This window comes from Eumetopias jubatus, unplaced genomic scaffold, assembly GCF_037043125.1.
Source record: "Eumetopias jubatus isolate StellerSeaLion01/CBP00866 unplaced genomic scaffold, mEumJub1_p1.0 scaffold_1, whole genome shotgun sequence".
Taxonomy (NCBI): Eukaryota; Metazoa; Chordata; class Mammalia; order Carnivora; family Otariidae; genus Eumetopias; species Eumetopias jubatus.
Genome location: NW_028274807.1, coordinates 205,534,780 through 205,547,755, shown reverse-complemented (window position 1 = coordinate 205,547,755; position 12,976 = coordinate 205,534,780). Strand labels below are relative to the sequence as shown.

The following is a 12,976-nucleotide window of genomic DNA, read 5'->3' as shown; positions in this document are numbered from 1 at the left end:
TCCTGGTCCGCACAGCTTTCTTGAGGGTAGCGACACGTGAGGAACCACGGCCCGCTCCTCCTGGAGGGAGATGGTCGGCCAGTTACCCGCCTTGCTGAGAATAGCAAAAGAGACATGACAGCTGAGTGTCCACGAGAGAAAGTCAGGCACGTGAATCAGTCACGTTATTATAAACAGCAAACCCCGCAATGAGGCAGATGTGGTCTTGGGACGTAAGTCCTGCTCAGTTACCACCAGAATTGTTGTTCAGCTTGACTTGGTTTCCTGTTTGCCCAGGAAGGCTATTCGCCGGAAAGCAAAAAAGCCAAGGAAAGAATAGTGTCCTGACCCTCCCACCCAGATACGGTTGCTAGAAACGGCATTTCTTTTCAGGCTCTACAGACTTGTCCTTGAGGCAAAAACACCCCCAGAAGCGTGCCCAGATCCGAAGCGTGCAGCTCGGTGGGTCTTCCGGACAGCCCCAGTCCTGCCTCCTTTCAGCCCTCCCCGTGGGCAGGCACCCGCGGCCTGGCCTCTGGCACGGGGACAGCCCCCAGTGCTCAGGCCGTTACAGGGCTGGGCATGCATCCCAGGGCTGGCCGTCTCCAGTCTGCCCCCAGTGGGCCCCCGTTCTGGGGACAGCAGCCTCGTCTGTAGCACCCAGAGGGTTCGACCGGACTGGACACTCTGATGAATGTTGTTTGTTTTTTTTTTTTCTTTTTAATTCCCCTTTCCACAAGTGTCTCCTGTAGAACTCTTTTTTTTTTTTTCTTAAAAGCTAGAAAAACGGGGGTATTTAGCCGAAGCCCTGGTAGGGGCCAGGACCCCCTGCCCCAAGAGCTCCCCGCTTTCCAGCAGGCCGCATGCTCTCGGGGCCCTCCGTGCCGCCGTCGGCAGCCTGCGGGGCCCTGTTGGTGCTCTTTGCCTCTTCTTCCTTGTTTGATTAGCATTTCTTCTTTTCAGTAACAGCGGCCGGTGTTTACTGGGACCTTGCCGTGTGCCAGGCACCATGTGAGATTTACGTGTGGCCACACGTTGTATTTATTCAACAAAGCAGCGGTGGGGAAGGCCCCGAGTCTGCGGAAGCCTGTCCAGGGCGCCGCCGCCCGGCTGCTTCCTTTGCTCCTCCCTTCCTGCAGCTGCAGGTTTTAAGTCCGTTTATAGGGATTACAAGAGTTAATTGTGTTGATAGCAGAACACTTAGGGAAAATTATCTGCCACGGCACCACCTTGGGATAATCCCCGTCCCCATTTTGGGGACTTTTTCGGTACTTTTTCTGTGCATTCCTCACGCCCAGGCTGGTCTGGTCTCCCATCTGGTCCGGTGCCACCTGTCCCTAGTGCTGCGGCTGCCCAGCACGGCCCGGTGCACCCTGGCCTCCAGGCCCACCTTGTGGACTTGGCGGACCTCCTCCCTGGGCACCGTGCGGCCTCCGGCGGGAGGTGGGCGGCAGCTCTGCCTCACCCCTCCCCAGGGGGCGGCCTGCCGGGCGCCCACTGGCTCTCCCTCCCCGCAGCTGCACCACCTCGTGAGCGATGACGTCTGTCTGAAGGTGGTGGAGCTCTACCTGAACGAGAAGAAGCGGGGTGCCGCGGGGGGGAACCTGTCCTCCCGCTGCGTGCGCGCCGCCAGGGAGACCAGCTACCAGTGGAAGGCCGAGCGGTGCATGGCCGATGAGAACTGCTTCAAGGTAAGGGGGGGGGCGCGCTCTGTCCCCCACGAGGCCGGGGCTGCGAGGAGGGGTGCTCGCAACGGGGAGGGGGGAGGACCAGCGGCTTTGCTCGGGTGCAGGAGGCGGGTTGGGGCCAGGCCTTGACGTGGCTGCCAGCCTGCCCGATAACCACACACTCCTCTTACTGGGCCCTGGAGGCCGGGGAAGGCAGTCGTAGATGCCTTTTCAGCCTCACCTGGGCTCTCCCCGTGGCTTCAGCTGCTCGTCCCCCTTCTTCCCTAGGTCATGTTCCTCCAGCGCAAAGGGCAGGTGATCATGACCATCGAGCTTCTAGACACCGAGGAGGCCCAGACAGAGGACCCCGTGGAGGTCCAGGTGAGAACCTCAGCCCCATGCTCTGCACCTCGAACCCACCGTGGGGGTCAGGGGCACCCACGGCCAGCATTGTGGGCCCCCTCCACAGCCCTGGGCACACACTGGCCAAGCCCAGGCTGCCGAATGTCCACCCAGAGAAGCCTCACTTGCAGCCCGAACGCTGTCCTTGGAAGCCTGAGCGGGGAGCCAGTGGGGGTGTTCCGGGGCAGGAGACCATGTGAGAGTCGGGCCGCCCTCCCCCCACAACCCTGTTCCTGGCTCCTCCCGCCTGCCGCCAACACTGTGATGCCCCCTTTGGGCCCGCGCTCCGCATGGTCGCTGAGACCCTGGGGTGCGTGAGCCTGCGCTCCACGTGCACAAAGCCCAGAGCCCTGGCTCGCGCTCCGTGACTCAGAGATGGAGAAATCCCCTGGCCTCACTCCGGGATGCACGTTCCACCTGGGGTCCTGGGGCCTGTAAGCCCCCAGCCTGCTTCACAGTGTCAGGGCCCCCCCCCCCCACCACCACAGCCAGCTGGGGGGCTCCCTCACTGCATCCTTTCCTATGTGCTTCGGGGGTCTGCACATCCTGCCTCTTCCGGAAATTTCCAGCAAATGTGGTTTGGTTAGGCTTGAGTCTGGAGGAGCCTCTGGCTTTTAGAGGGTGGCAAGTAGATGAAGGGTCACGGGACACTGCAGGCCATGCCCAACACAGCCCCAGGCGGCCCCTGCAAGCCCTGCCTTCTGCTCATCCCCAACTCCTCCCTGGCCTTGCCCTGCTGCGTGTGTCTTGATGTCGTTCCTGCTCTCCAGACCCGGCTCTCCTCTGTGTGAGGGCCCGGTTCCCTGTGTGAGCTTGTCACGTGACGGACAGAGAGGATGAGACGTGGCAGGGATTTATCCACGTGAGCATGAAGTGCCACAGCTGTCGAACTCACGGCTCTAGACGAGTGCTCCATCCAGAGCCGCCGTCTGGTGGCTTCCGTCACGCGTCCGCTTCTCACTAGCTGCCATCTTCCTAATGCTTTTGCGGGGTGGGGATGAAAACACAGGCCTGCCTCCCTCTGGCCCCACAGCACCTGGCTCGGTACGTGGAGCAGTACGTGGGTACCGAGGGGGCGTCCAGCTCGCCCACTGAGGGCTTCCTCCTGAAGCCCGTGTTTCTGCAGAGGTAAGAGGACCCGCACATGCGCTTCCTTCCCCGCGGGCCCAGGGAGGCCCCTCCCGCCGCCGGCAGCACCGGGCCCTGACTGGGTTTCACGCGTTGCTGGTGGGAGGGGTTGGGTGGTGGTTTCCACTGCTTCCATTTGCATTTCTCCAACCCCGGGGAAGTCAGATGCCTTCCCCGATGCTTACGTGCCCGGAGGATTTCCCAGTCTGCAGATCCTCCTCTCGCCCCCAGGAACCTCAAGAAGTTCCGCAGGTGGCAGTGTGAGCAGGTGCGCGCCCTGCGGGGTGAGGCCAAGAGCTCCTGGAAGCGGCTGGTCGGGGTGGAGAGCGCCTGCAACGTGGACTGCCGCTTCAAGCTGAGCACCCACAAGATGATGTTCATCGTCAACTCTGAGGACTACATGTACCGCCGCGGGACTCTCTGCCGGGCCAAGCAGGTGCCCCTCCCCGCCCACGGCCGTCTGGGAGGGGTGCGCCCCTGGGCTCCGGGCTCTGGCCCACGGCCGTCTGGGGCTGCCCTGACTCCGCACCCCTGCTCCCCCCCCGCCCCCCCCCCACCAGGTACAGCCCCTGGTCCTGCTGCGCCACCACCAGCACTTCGAGGAGTGGCACGGCCGCTGGCTGGAGGACAACGTGACGGTGGAGGCGGCCGGCCTGGTGCAGGACTGGCTGATGGGCGAGGAGGACGAAGACATGGTGCCCTGCAAGACGCTCTGCGAGACGGCGCACGTGCACGGGCTGCCGGTGACCCGCTACCGGGTGCAGTACAGTCGCCGTGCAGCCTCGCCCTGACTCCGTCCGTGGCCGCTGCCCCGGCGCACAGCTGCACCGGGCGCTTTCACGAACCAGCTGAGGGGCGCAGAGCGGCCCCCAGCCTCGCTGCTACAGGCTGCGAGCGCCCGAGAACGGTGGGGTTGTGTTGGCTTGTGGCCCCGTGCTGCCATCCCTTTCGGCTTCCCTGCTTCCTTTGGGCCCGTCCTGTGCCAAACCTGAGTCCTTCCTGCCCTTGAACTCGGGGGGGGCTCACTCCCTGCTGGAAGGGGGAGGATCCACATGCGAGCCAGGGAGCAAGTGATTGCCTTATGCACCTGCTGGGCCGCTTTTGTCACACGTGCCAAATCCCCAGGCGGGGGCACCACCGGTCCTTTTGTGCATACAGTGTCTGGGAAAGTCCGTGATGAACCGGGCGGGGGTGTGTGTTGGGGTTCGAGAGACCCCAGCATCGAAGGAGTCGGGCTGGGGTGGAGCTGCTTGAAAAGCACGTCCTTCCTGAATGGTTCTGAAAGCTTCCAGAAACTTCCCGAGCTGGGCCGTGCCTGCATCTGGTAGTCAGGGCCTGGGCTAGGCCCAGCTGATGCTTGGGGTTCTTGGTCACTTTGAAAGCAGGAGGAGCCCTTTCAGCCAAACTGTTGAGATTCTGCTTTGTCAAGATATAAAGCGGGTGGGCAGCACCAGAACTGTCGAGAAGACCCCACTCTGGAAAAAATGAGACTCCTAACCCTGTATTGACCTGGCAGCCGCACTCGGAGCTCTCAAGGGGAGGGGGCTCAGCCTGAGACTCCCGCTGAGCTCAAGCGGCCCCACACTGGGAGGGCCTAGCAGTGCGACCGTGTACCTAAGAAGGACATTCTAGAAAAATATATATATGCACACACATATTTATTCATAAGCTCTCTTAGTGGTTGTAACTTCCGCAACAGCCAAGTCCCACGGTTCCTTGGGCAGTGAGAGCCTTCTTCATGGGACTCTGCAGACCTGCCCTTGACATTGCCCTTCCTACAGCCACCGCTTGGACGGGGTATGGGCGTGAGGGGCTGAGGCAACTGTCCTACAGAGGTGTGCAAGGTTTTCTGTGCCAAGAATGCCAAGCAGTTCGGGCCAGGGACCAGGTCTTTAGAATTCTTGCACCCTGAGAAGCCCTGGCCGGGCTTCTGGCACCATCGGAAGGGGATCGACCAACAGCGGGGCCCAGAACCATCCCTGTGTGCAGCCTCCTGCCCAGCAGCCAGCCCTCACCCTCCCAAAACTGAGCTGTGCCAAATCCGCGGTTCTGGGAAGTGGAGACGTGTTTCTAGAAGTTTTCTAGGAGTTACCTGTGGAACTCAAGGTTTGCAAAACCTTTGACTCGGGGTCTGGGCGATTCCAGGGCCAGCGTGACCCGCCCAGGGTCTCCTAGCCCGTGTTTGCTCAAGTCTACCAGGCACTTTGTCCACATCCTTGTTTTGTAAGAAGGGAACTTACCAGAATTCCTGAACCAGAACTTCCCGGCGCCATCCTTGGGAGCCCATGGCCCCCTCCGTGCCTCCGTGTGGGCCTGGGGTGTGGGCCACACCCTGCCGAGCCCCGCCCTGCATGCTTCTAGGGAGCGTCTCTTCTGTTTTTGAAGAATTTCTGTTCTGGGGCTTGTACTTCCTTTGCAGCTGTTTTGAATGTAGTTTTCCTTTTCTATTTATTTGCACATTAAAGTTAAAAATTAAATATTGACCTAACTCCATGAGATCCTCTCCGGCCTTGTTGCTTGCCGTCGAATCCCCATCTGCCCCTGCGCCCCCGCAGTTCCCAGACCCCAAGTGCCGCCCCCTTGTGGCCACCCCATGCCTCTGCAGGAGGGCCCTGTTCCCGCCCCAGGGTGTCACCCCACCCACAGAGTTTCTTGGAAAGTTCATTCCTCAGTTTTTATTTTCAGTAGAAAGGAGAGGAGCGGTGTTTCCTTTGAGTGTTGTGCATGGGAAACCCAATTTAAAGACTGGTGTTGGCTCTGAGCTTGCTCCGCCTGCCCAGCACGGTGTCTTTCCCTCCCGCACCCCACAAAGCCACCCTCCCTCCGTGCTCTCTGGTCCCTGCTCCCAGCTGGGCCCCCCCTTCCTCTCAACACACCTCCTGTGACTTTGTCATCACCCCTTCTGAGCTCACCTGGGCCTGCTCCCATCCAGCCCCGCCTCCAAGGAAGTGGGAGACCACAGCTCTTCTTAGGGTCCTCTTAGCGGATACCCCTTGAGGCTCCTGGCTGGCCTTTTCCTCCACTTCCCCACCAGCGCCCACCGCCAGGCCTCACCAGTCGAGTCTCCGAGCTGAGACTGCGCTGCCCATGGGGTCTGTCCTCTCCCAGGTGCGGTCCTCCATCTCCCCAAGTGGTCCTTGCTGCCTTCCAGGGAACCCCTCGTCCATGTGCACCCCACACCCCTGGTGCTCCACACCTCCCCCTCCAGAGAGTCGGGGCTTCTGGGGAGTTTGGTGAATGAGGCTCAGCTGTCCCAGATTCCTCCTTGCCTCAAGCCCACGTCGAGGATGGGTCTCGGGGCCCAGTGTGCCCACGGACTGGCCTTCCGGTTGGAAGCGCTGGGGAGAGGTGTCCTGGGGTGTGGGTCCTGGCCGCTGCAGCCTCTGGGAAGGGCATGGGAAAGGGCACCGGGTCCCCGGAGTGGGCGGGCCCTATGGCTGCGATCAGGCTGCTAGAAGAGAGACTGGAGGGAGGGTCTCCTGGCCCTGTTGGGAAGGGGGAATGACCAGTGCGGATGAGGACCCGGCCCCGTGGACTCCCAGCCTGCATCCTGGTGAGGCGCTGAGCAGGGGACCGGCCTGCCAGGCCCGGACTCCTCACCCGCGGAGGCGCCAGATCCTAAGGGCCTGTCATTCCAACCACCGCGTCTGCAGCCCTGGATTGCACCGCAGTGAGAAACAGGCCTGATGAATAAAGCAGCCCTCCATCCTCACCGCCGCCCACCTCTCTTCCTCCCTCCTTCAAGTCTGGGGAGGGGCCGAGCCGCAGGACCAGGTAGGCGGCCCTCCCCTCCCCGGGGTGGTAGAGGGAGCAGGTGTGTGATGCTTGCGGAGGTGGCGGCGGGGGAGGGGGGCTCTCCAGTGGGGCCTGATGCACATTTATTCTGTTATTTATTCTATTATTTCTCTCCTCTTATTCTGTTATACCTTTTGCAAGGTATAAGCCACACTTTGCCCCTGATGTCCTGGCTGAGAAGGAGGCTGATTGTTCTGAACAGCAAGTTGACCTCAAGGCCGTCTCAAGAGGGGTGGGTGGGGACTGGGGGGAGGTAGGACCTCCCAGCAGGAGGCTGAGGGCTGGAGGTGTGGGGTGAGATCTGAATGCACCCAGCACCTCCTCAGCCACGGTCGCTGGAAGGTTGCCCGAGGGTCTCCGGCGCCTTGTCCGAGCTCCGAGCTCCAGCATGGGGCCCGATGGAGCAGCTGGGACTGAGGTCCCCCGGGAGGAGACACGGGGCATCTGGGGTTGGGGGAGCCAGACCTCAAAGCTGGCCGGGGTCAGAGCACCCTCTTCTTGGCCGGAAGTGGGTGACTGTCCCTGCCCACGGGCTGAGGCCCGGTCCGGGAATCAGGGGAAATGGAGGCACAGTGGTGGGTGCCCATCTGCCTTCAGAGTACAACAGAAGGAAATCACGGTCTCCACGAAGACGGTTCCGCGAGAGGCGTCACGTTGGAAGGACTCGTGGCGTCTCTAACTGGGGCTCTGACCTCCATCCAACACCGGAGACGGTGAGGTGGGCCAAGAGGGGCTCTGGGGGCTTCTGGGGGTTCAGGTGGGGCTGCAAGCTGAAGGAATCCAGCACTAGCTACTGACTCGGATCTGATTGCCCTTCCCCCCACCCCACTATTTTAAATAAGTTTTTAATTGTGTTAAAATGCACATAAAATTTAGCCATTCTAAGTATCCAGTCTAGTGGCTTTAAGTACCTTCACATGGTTGTGCGGCCATCCCCACCCTCCATCTCCAGGACTCGTCATCTTCCAAACTGCAACTCCGTCCCCACGAAACGCGGACTCCCGGCCCCCGCCCCCAGGCCCTGGAGCCCCCCATCTCCTTCCTGTTCCTGAGAACCTGACCCCTGGAGGGACTTCATCCTTGGCGATCATATAGCTTTGATGCTTTTGTGACTGGCTTATCTCACTCCGCATAATGTCCTCAAGGCTCAGCCATGTTGTGGAAGAGCTTGTATCAGATTTTCCCTCCTTTTTAAAGCTACTATTCTACCCTTTTTAAAAAATGTGAGTTTTGGGGACACCTGGATGGCTCAGTTAAGCGTCCAACTCTCGGTCTCAGCTCGGGTCTTGATGTCAGGGTGATGAGTTCAAGGCCCCGCGTTGGGCTCCATGCTGGGCACGGAGCTAAATAAATAAATAAATAAAATGTGAGGTTTTTATGGAAAGTGACAGATGATATAGAAAATTCCAACAGTACAAAAAAAACCACACAGAGAAAAGTAGGCACCTAAGTCCCTCTCCCCAAAGCAGCTGCCCCCCAGCGTCCTCCAACAAGTGCCTCACCATGGCAGGTCGCCCTGCACCTCCTGTGTCGGGCCCCCCACCCCGGCTGGCACAGGGTGGTTTCTGTGATGGGGCTGTTGATAGGCATCCCCGCCTCTGTGCGGCGGGGAATACCCCGGTACGGGCAACTTCCTGTGTGCGTGTGCTTGCCATCGATTCCCAGACACAGGACTCCCGAGCCAAACCACCCTCCTTGGGGGGCTACCGTCCACCCTGCCCCAGAGTCGCCCAGCTGCTAGCCCCCCAGCCTCCCGTGCACAGGTTCCCTGCTCCGCTCCTGGAGGGCAGGAGGGGGTCCTCATCTGGGTTCCCCTGTGCGCTGAGCGTGACCTTGGCCACGAACTGCCAAGAGACATAGGCGTGGCTGAATTTGTCACGGGTGCCGGTGGAAACAGTCCGGAAACGGGGGAGACTCCTGGCTAAGACCCTGTCCCAGCCAGAGCTCTCTAGGCCTCGGTCCCCCACCCTGGGCTGGGGGCAGGGACCTTGGCATCTCACCCTCAGCTGCACTGACTCTGTCCAGGACTGCTCGGTCACTTCCTGGCTGGTCCCTGTGACCTCGAGTGTGTGGCTAGATTAAGGCTCCCAGACCAGGACACGGCCACATTGCTCCCCTTCTCCCACCCCTAGTTCATTTCTTCTTCCCTGACCCCCCACCACCCCCTCAGGGTTCTCTTGCTCTCAGACCGCCCCCTCCCCCCCCCACCACCATGGCCTAACCCTGACCACACTGGTCGAGAACCCCCGTGAAGAGCTTCCCCAGGGCAGGATGGTCGCGGCCTCTCCCCCGGAGGGGCAACAGAGGGGATTGTGTGCAGAAGAGAGAAGGCGTACCCTCCCCCCTGAGCCCCTCTGCGTTTTTTTCAGCTGCAGGGTGGGTGGCTCAGGGGCCACTCTCAGGCTGAGGTATGGCCATGACCATTCCCAAGAGCCCCAAGGGGAGGATGGGGCCAGGACGGGAGCAGAAGGGGCTCTTGGGCACCGAAGGGGGCCGAAGCTGGGCTCCTCTCTGCTCCCCAGGTCAGCACTGGGGGTCCGGGCCGAGGACCAAGACCTCCTCAGATACCCCAGTCTCACAAAGTGCCTTCCCCTCCCTGCACCTCACTTTGGGCCTGCCCGCCCAGGGGAGCGGGCTGGGGTATGAGTGAGGCAGCAATAAGGCAGGCAGCCCCCACAGAGGACCTGGGGTGCTTGCAGCGGGGGAGGATGGCTCACGTGCTCTGATCTGGGACCTGGGGAGGCAGGGCTGTGGTCCAGCCAGCCACAGGCAGGAGGTGGGGAGAGGTTTCAGGAAGGGCCAAGAGCCCCTGAGTACGTGACCCGGCAGGCTGTCGTGGGAACAGGGGCTGCAGACAGGACTGGATAGCAGGAAGTAGCCACTTGGCCCATAGAGGCTTTCTGGGCTGACCGGGGGCTGAGGGCGGGGAGTACAGCCTGGAACCTCCTCCCCCATCCTGCTGGCCCCACACCTGGCCCCCGCGTGTGGAACTGACTGACTGCTAGCTCCCAGGCCTCCTCAGGCCACACCGCGGGCCTGCCGCAGGCTTGTGGGGGCAGGGGCTGGTTTATCTCACTGGGCCCTGTCCACTCCTCCACTGGCGCTCAGGAAGCTGGGGGTGGGGGTCAGCCAGGCAGGAAGCCTGAGGTCAGCGGCCGCAGCCCAGAGCAGCCGGCGCCCAGCCCTGGCAGCATGTGGATACTCGTGCTGCTGTGGCCCGTGGTGCTGGGGTTCAGCTTGGAAGATGACAGCCAGAACACCCTCACCTACGACGAGATGGGGAGCACGGGGGCAGGTAATGGCGAGTGACCTTGGGCCCTGTCTTGGGCCTGGGGGGGAGACCTAGTAGAGTTGATGAGTGGGAGACAGGGAATTGGGGAGGGGGGTCCTCCAGCCCAGCCCAGAGCCCATGGGGCTGGGGGTGTCGTGTCCAGCCCTGACCCACCAAGCTGGGGGCTCCTGAGAGCTGGGGCCTGGACTGTAGCACCCCCCCCACCCCACCCCCCCCGCCACCGCCGCACCAGGAGCAGCACCAGCGGGGGTTGGGGCCGGGAGGTGGGGGTGACGCCTGGACTCTCAACACCTCTATCCCCTTTCCCCCAGATGGCACAGTGGGGCCCTTGAGCGGGCCCCAGGAGAAGACCCCTCACTCACCCCACCTGCGCAGCTTCCCCGGCCAGCTCCAGGGCAACAGCAGCAACATTCTGGAGCTCCCAGACAGCTCTCGGGCCCTGCTGCTGGGCTGGGTGTCCACGAGGCTGGTGCCCGCGCTCTACGGGCTGACCCTGCTGGTGGGGCTGCCCGCAAATGGCCTGGCGCTGTGGGTGCTGGCCACCCGGGTGCCGCGGCTGCCCTCCACCATGCTGCTGATGAACCTGGCGGCCGCCGACCTCCTGCTGGCCCTGACGCTGCCGCTGCGTGTCGCCTACCACCTGCAGGACCAGCACTGGCCGTTCGGCGAGGCCGCCTGCCGCGCGACCACCGCCGCGCTCTATGGCCACATGTACGGCTCCGTGCTGCTGCTGGCCGCCGTCAGCCTGGACCGCTACCTCGGCGTGGTGCACCCGCTCCGGGCCCTCACCCTGCGCGGCAGGCGCCTGGCCGCTGGGCTCTGCGTGGTGGCCTGGCTGGTGGCCGGCGCCCTGGCGCTGCCCCTGGCGCTGCAGCCGCAGACCTTCCAGTTGTCGCACTCGGACCACGTGCTGTGCCACGACGCGCTGCCCGTGGGCGCCCAGGCCTCCTACTGGCGACCCGTCTTCCTCTGCCTGGCCGTGCTCGGCTGCTTCCTGCCGCTGCTGGTCATGCTGCTGAGCTACGGGGCCACCCTGTGCGCGCTGGCGGCCGGGGGCCCGCGCTACGGCCACGCACTGAGGCTCACCGCGCTGGTGCTGGCCTCGGCCATGGCCTTCTTCGTGCCCAGCAACATACTGCTGTTGCTGCACTACTCGGACCCGCGCCCGGACGCCTGGGGGGACCTGTACGCCGCCTATGTGCCCAGCCTGGCGCTCAGCACCCTCAACAGCTGCGTGGACCCCTTCATCTACTACTACGTGTCTGTGGAGTTCAGGGACAAGGTGCGGGAGGGGCTGCTCTGCGTAGCTGGGGGCGCCTCCGCCACCTCCAGGGAGGGGGGCGCCCAGGGCACTCGCACCCGGTCCACCTCACTCGTGTGAAGGCCCCCCAGAAGGCGGGGCAGGTGGAGAGGGGGTCGTGCGGGGTCGAGCGGGGCCCCCTCCTGATTCATGTCTACCAGGAACCCCTGAATGTGAGCTTATCTGGAAACAGGGTCTTTGCAGGTGTTATTAAAATTCGGTCATACTGGCGTAGGGGAAGCCCTAAATCTGCCGTGACCAGTGTCCTTATAAGGAGAGGCCCACATGCACACAGGGGAAGAGGCCATCTGACCACGAAGGCAGACATTGGGGTGAACAGGACGACTGCTAGCAGCCACGAGAAGCCGGGACGGCAGCCTGAGACGCCCTCCCTCGGAGCACCCCCCAAAGAAGCAAACCCTGCCCACATCCTGATCTCAAGCTTCTGGCCTCCAGAATAGTCAGAGAATAAATTTCTGTTGTTTTAAGTCGCCTGTTTTGTGGTTTTGGGTTAGAGCAGCACCAAAAAAATGAATATAGGGGTTAAATGCATACTCCCAGGCCCAGCCAGCTCCCTCACATCCAAGGTGGGGCAGAGGCAAGGCTGATGCTGCCGTGGACCCGCTCCAGGAACCCCCTCCTAGGAGGAGGCTTGGGCCGCCCGCCCCCCTCATGGCCCAGGCAGCCAGGAGGCTGGTTGGCAGTCCTCCTTCCCCAAAGCCCAGCATCTAGCCCTGGGATGGGCTCCAGGGTTTGGGGTGTCTCCTGGACAATCACCGTGGAGGCCCTCGTTCTGCTCCCCAGAGCCCGGTGCGGCCTGTCACTGGGACCCACAGGACTGTCACCTACTGTCACCTTGGAGGCAGGACGGTACCTCTTCCCCTTAACCCAAGGTCTGACTCTTCTTGATGTTAACATCCCCCACCACCCCAGGACCAGGTGAGTGGGCAACGGGAGGGTGGACCGGTGGGCCTGGTCAGGGGCTACAACCCTGCGACCCCCACCCCAAGCTGTTTACCCCGGGTCTGAGCCGTTCTGAATGGAGTGGTGGGGGGGGGGGTACTGCAAGGGGTGGGGACAGCATGGGGCACTTTGTCTGGAGCCATGGAGACGTCAACTGTGGGAGGCTCTCCCAAGGCAGAGGGGGGTGGGGGCCATTCCTGGGCTCCCCATCGGGGCCCGTATGTGTCTGGTCTAGAGAAAAATGAGCCAGTGGGTGGGCAGCCCCAGGACACACGCACATGCCCGTGAGCCTGGAAAAGTGTAAGATCAGCGAAGTACACCCTTGTCAGTAGCCTGGTTGATGACGTAGGAGTTTTCCAAGATGTTACCGCTGGGGTAGGGGTGCGGAGAGGCTGGGTGAACGGTAGACCTCTCTGTACCGATAGAATTTCTTACAAATGCACGGGAATC

At 62.2% G+C, this 12,976-nt stretch overlaps 2 protein-coding genes across 2 annotated transcripts in view; both read left to right on the top strand.

Moving 5' to 3' along the window:
* SIN3B (SIN3 transcription regulator family member B) overlaps positions 1–5,672 on the top strand; it is a 36,016-nt gene extending 30,344 nt beyond the window's left edge. Inside the window, exons 15-19 of the mRNA XM_028087093.2 lie at positions 1,497–1,670; positions 1,935–2,027; positions 3,082–3,176; positions 3,408–3,612; positions 3,737–5,672. Of these exons, the coding sequence (XP_027942894.1) occupies positions 1,497–1,670; positions 1,935–2,027; positions 3,082–3,176; positions 3,408–3,612; positions 3,737–3,967 (798 nt within the window). The 3' untranslated portion in view covers positions 3,968–5,672. The remainder of the gene's footprint in view (positions 1–1,496; positions 1,671–1,934; positions 2,028–3,081; positions 3,177–3,407; positions 3,613–3,736) is intronic.
* Positions 5,673–10,153: 4,481 nt separating this feature from the next.
* Positions 10,154–12,051, top strand: F2RL3 (F2R like thrombin or trypsin receptor 3). The gene is made up of 2 exons (XM_028087193.2): positions 10,154–10,266; positions 10,575–12,051. The coding sequence occupies exons 1-2, from the start codon at positions 10,164–10,166 to the stop codon at positions 11,642–11,644; spliced, it is 1,173 nt and encodes a 390-aa protein (XP_027942994.2). The 5' UTR covers positions 10,154–10,163; the 3' UTR covers positions 11,645–12,051.
* The last annotated feature ends 925 nt before the right edge of the window (positions 12,052–12,976 follow it).

Bases quoted from the DNA above. Each gene is read 5' to 3' on its own strand.
- F2RL3 (XM_028087193.2), top strand. From the start codon at position 10,164: ATGTGGATACTCGTGCTGCTGTGGCCCGTGGTGCTGGGGTTCAGCTTG. The intron at 10,267-10,574 runs GTAATGGCGAGT...CCTTTCCCCCAG, and splicing joins GATGGGGAGCACGGGGGCAG to ATGGCACAGTGGGGCCCTTG.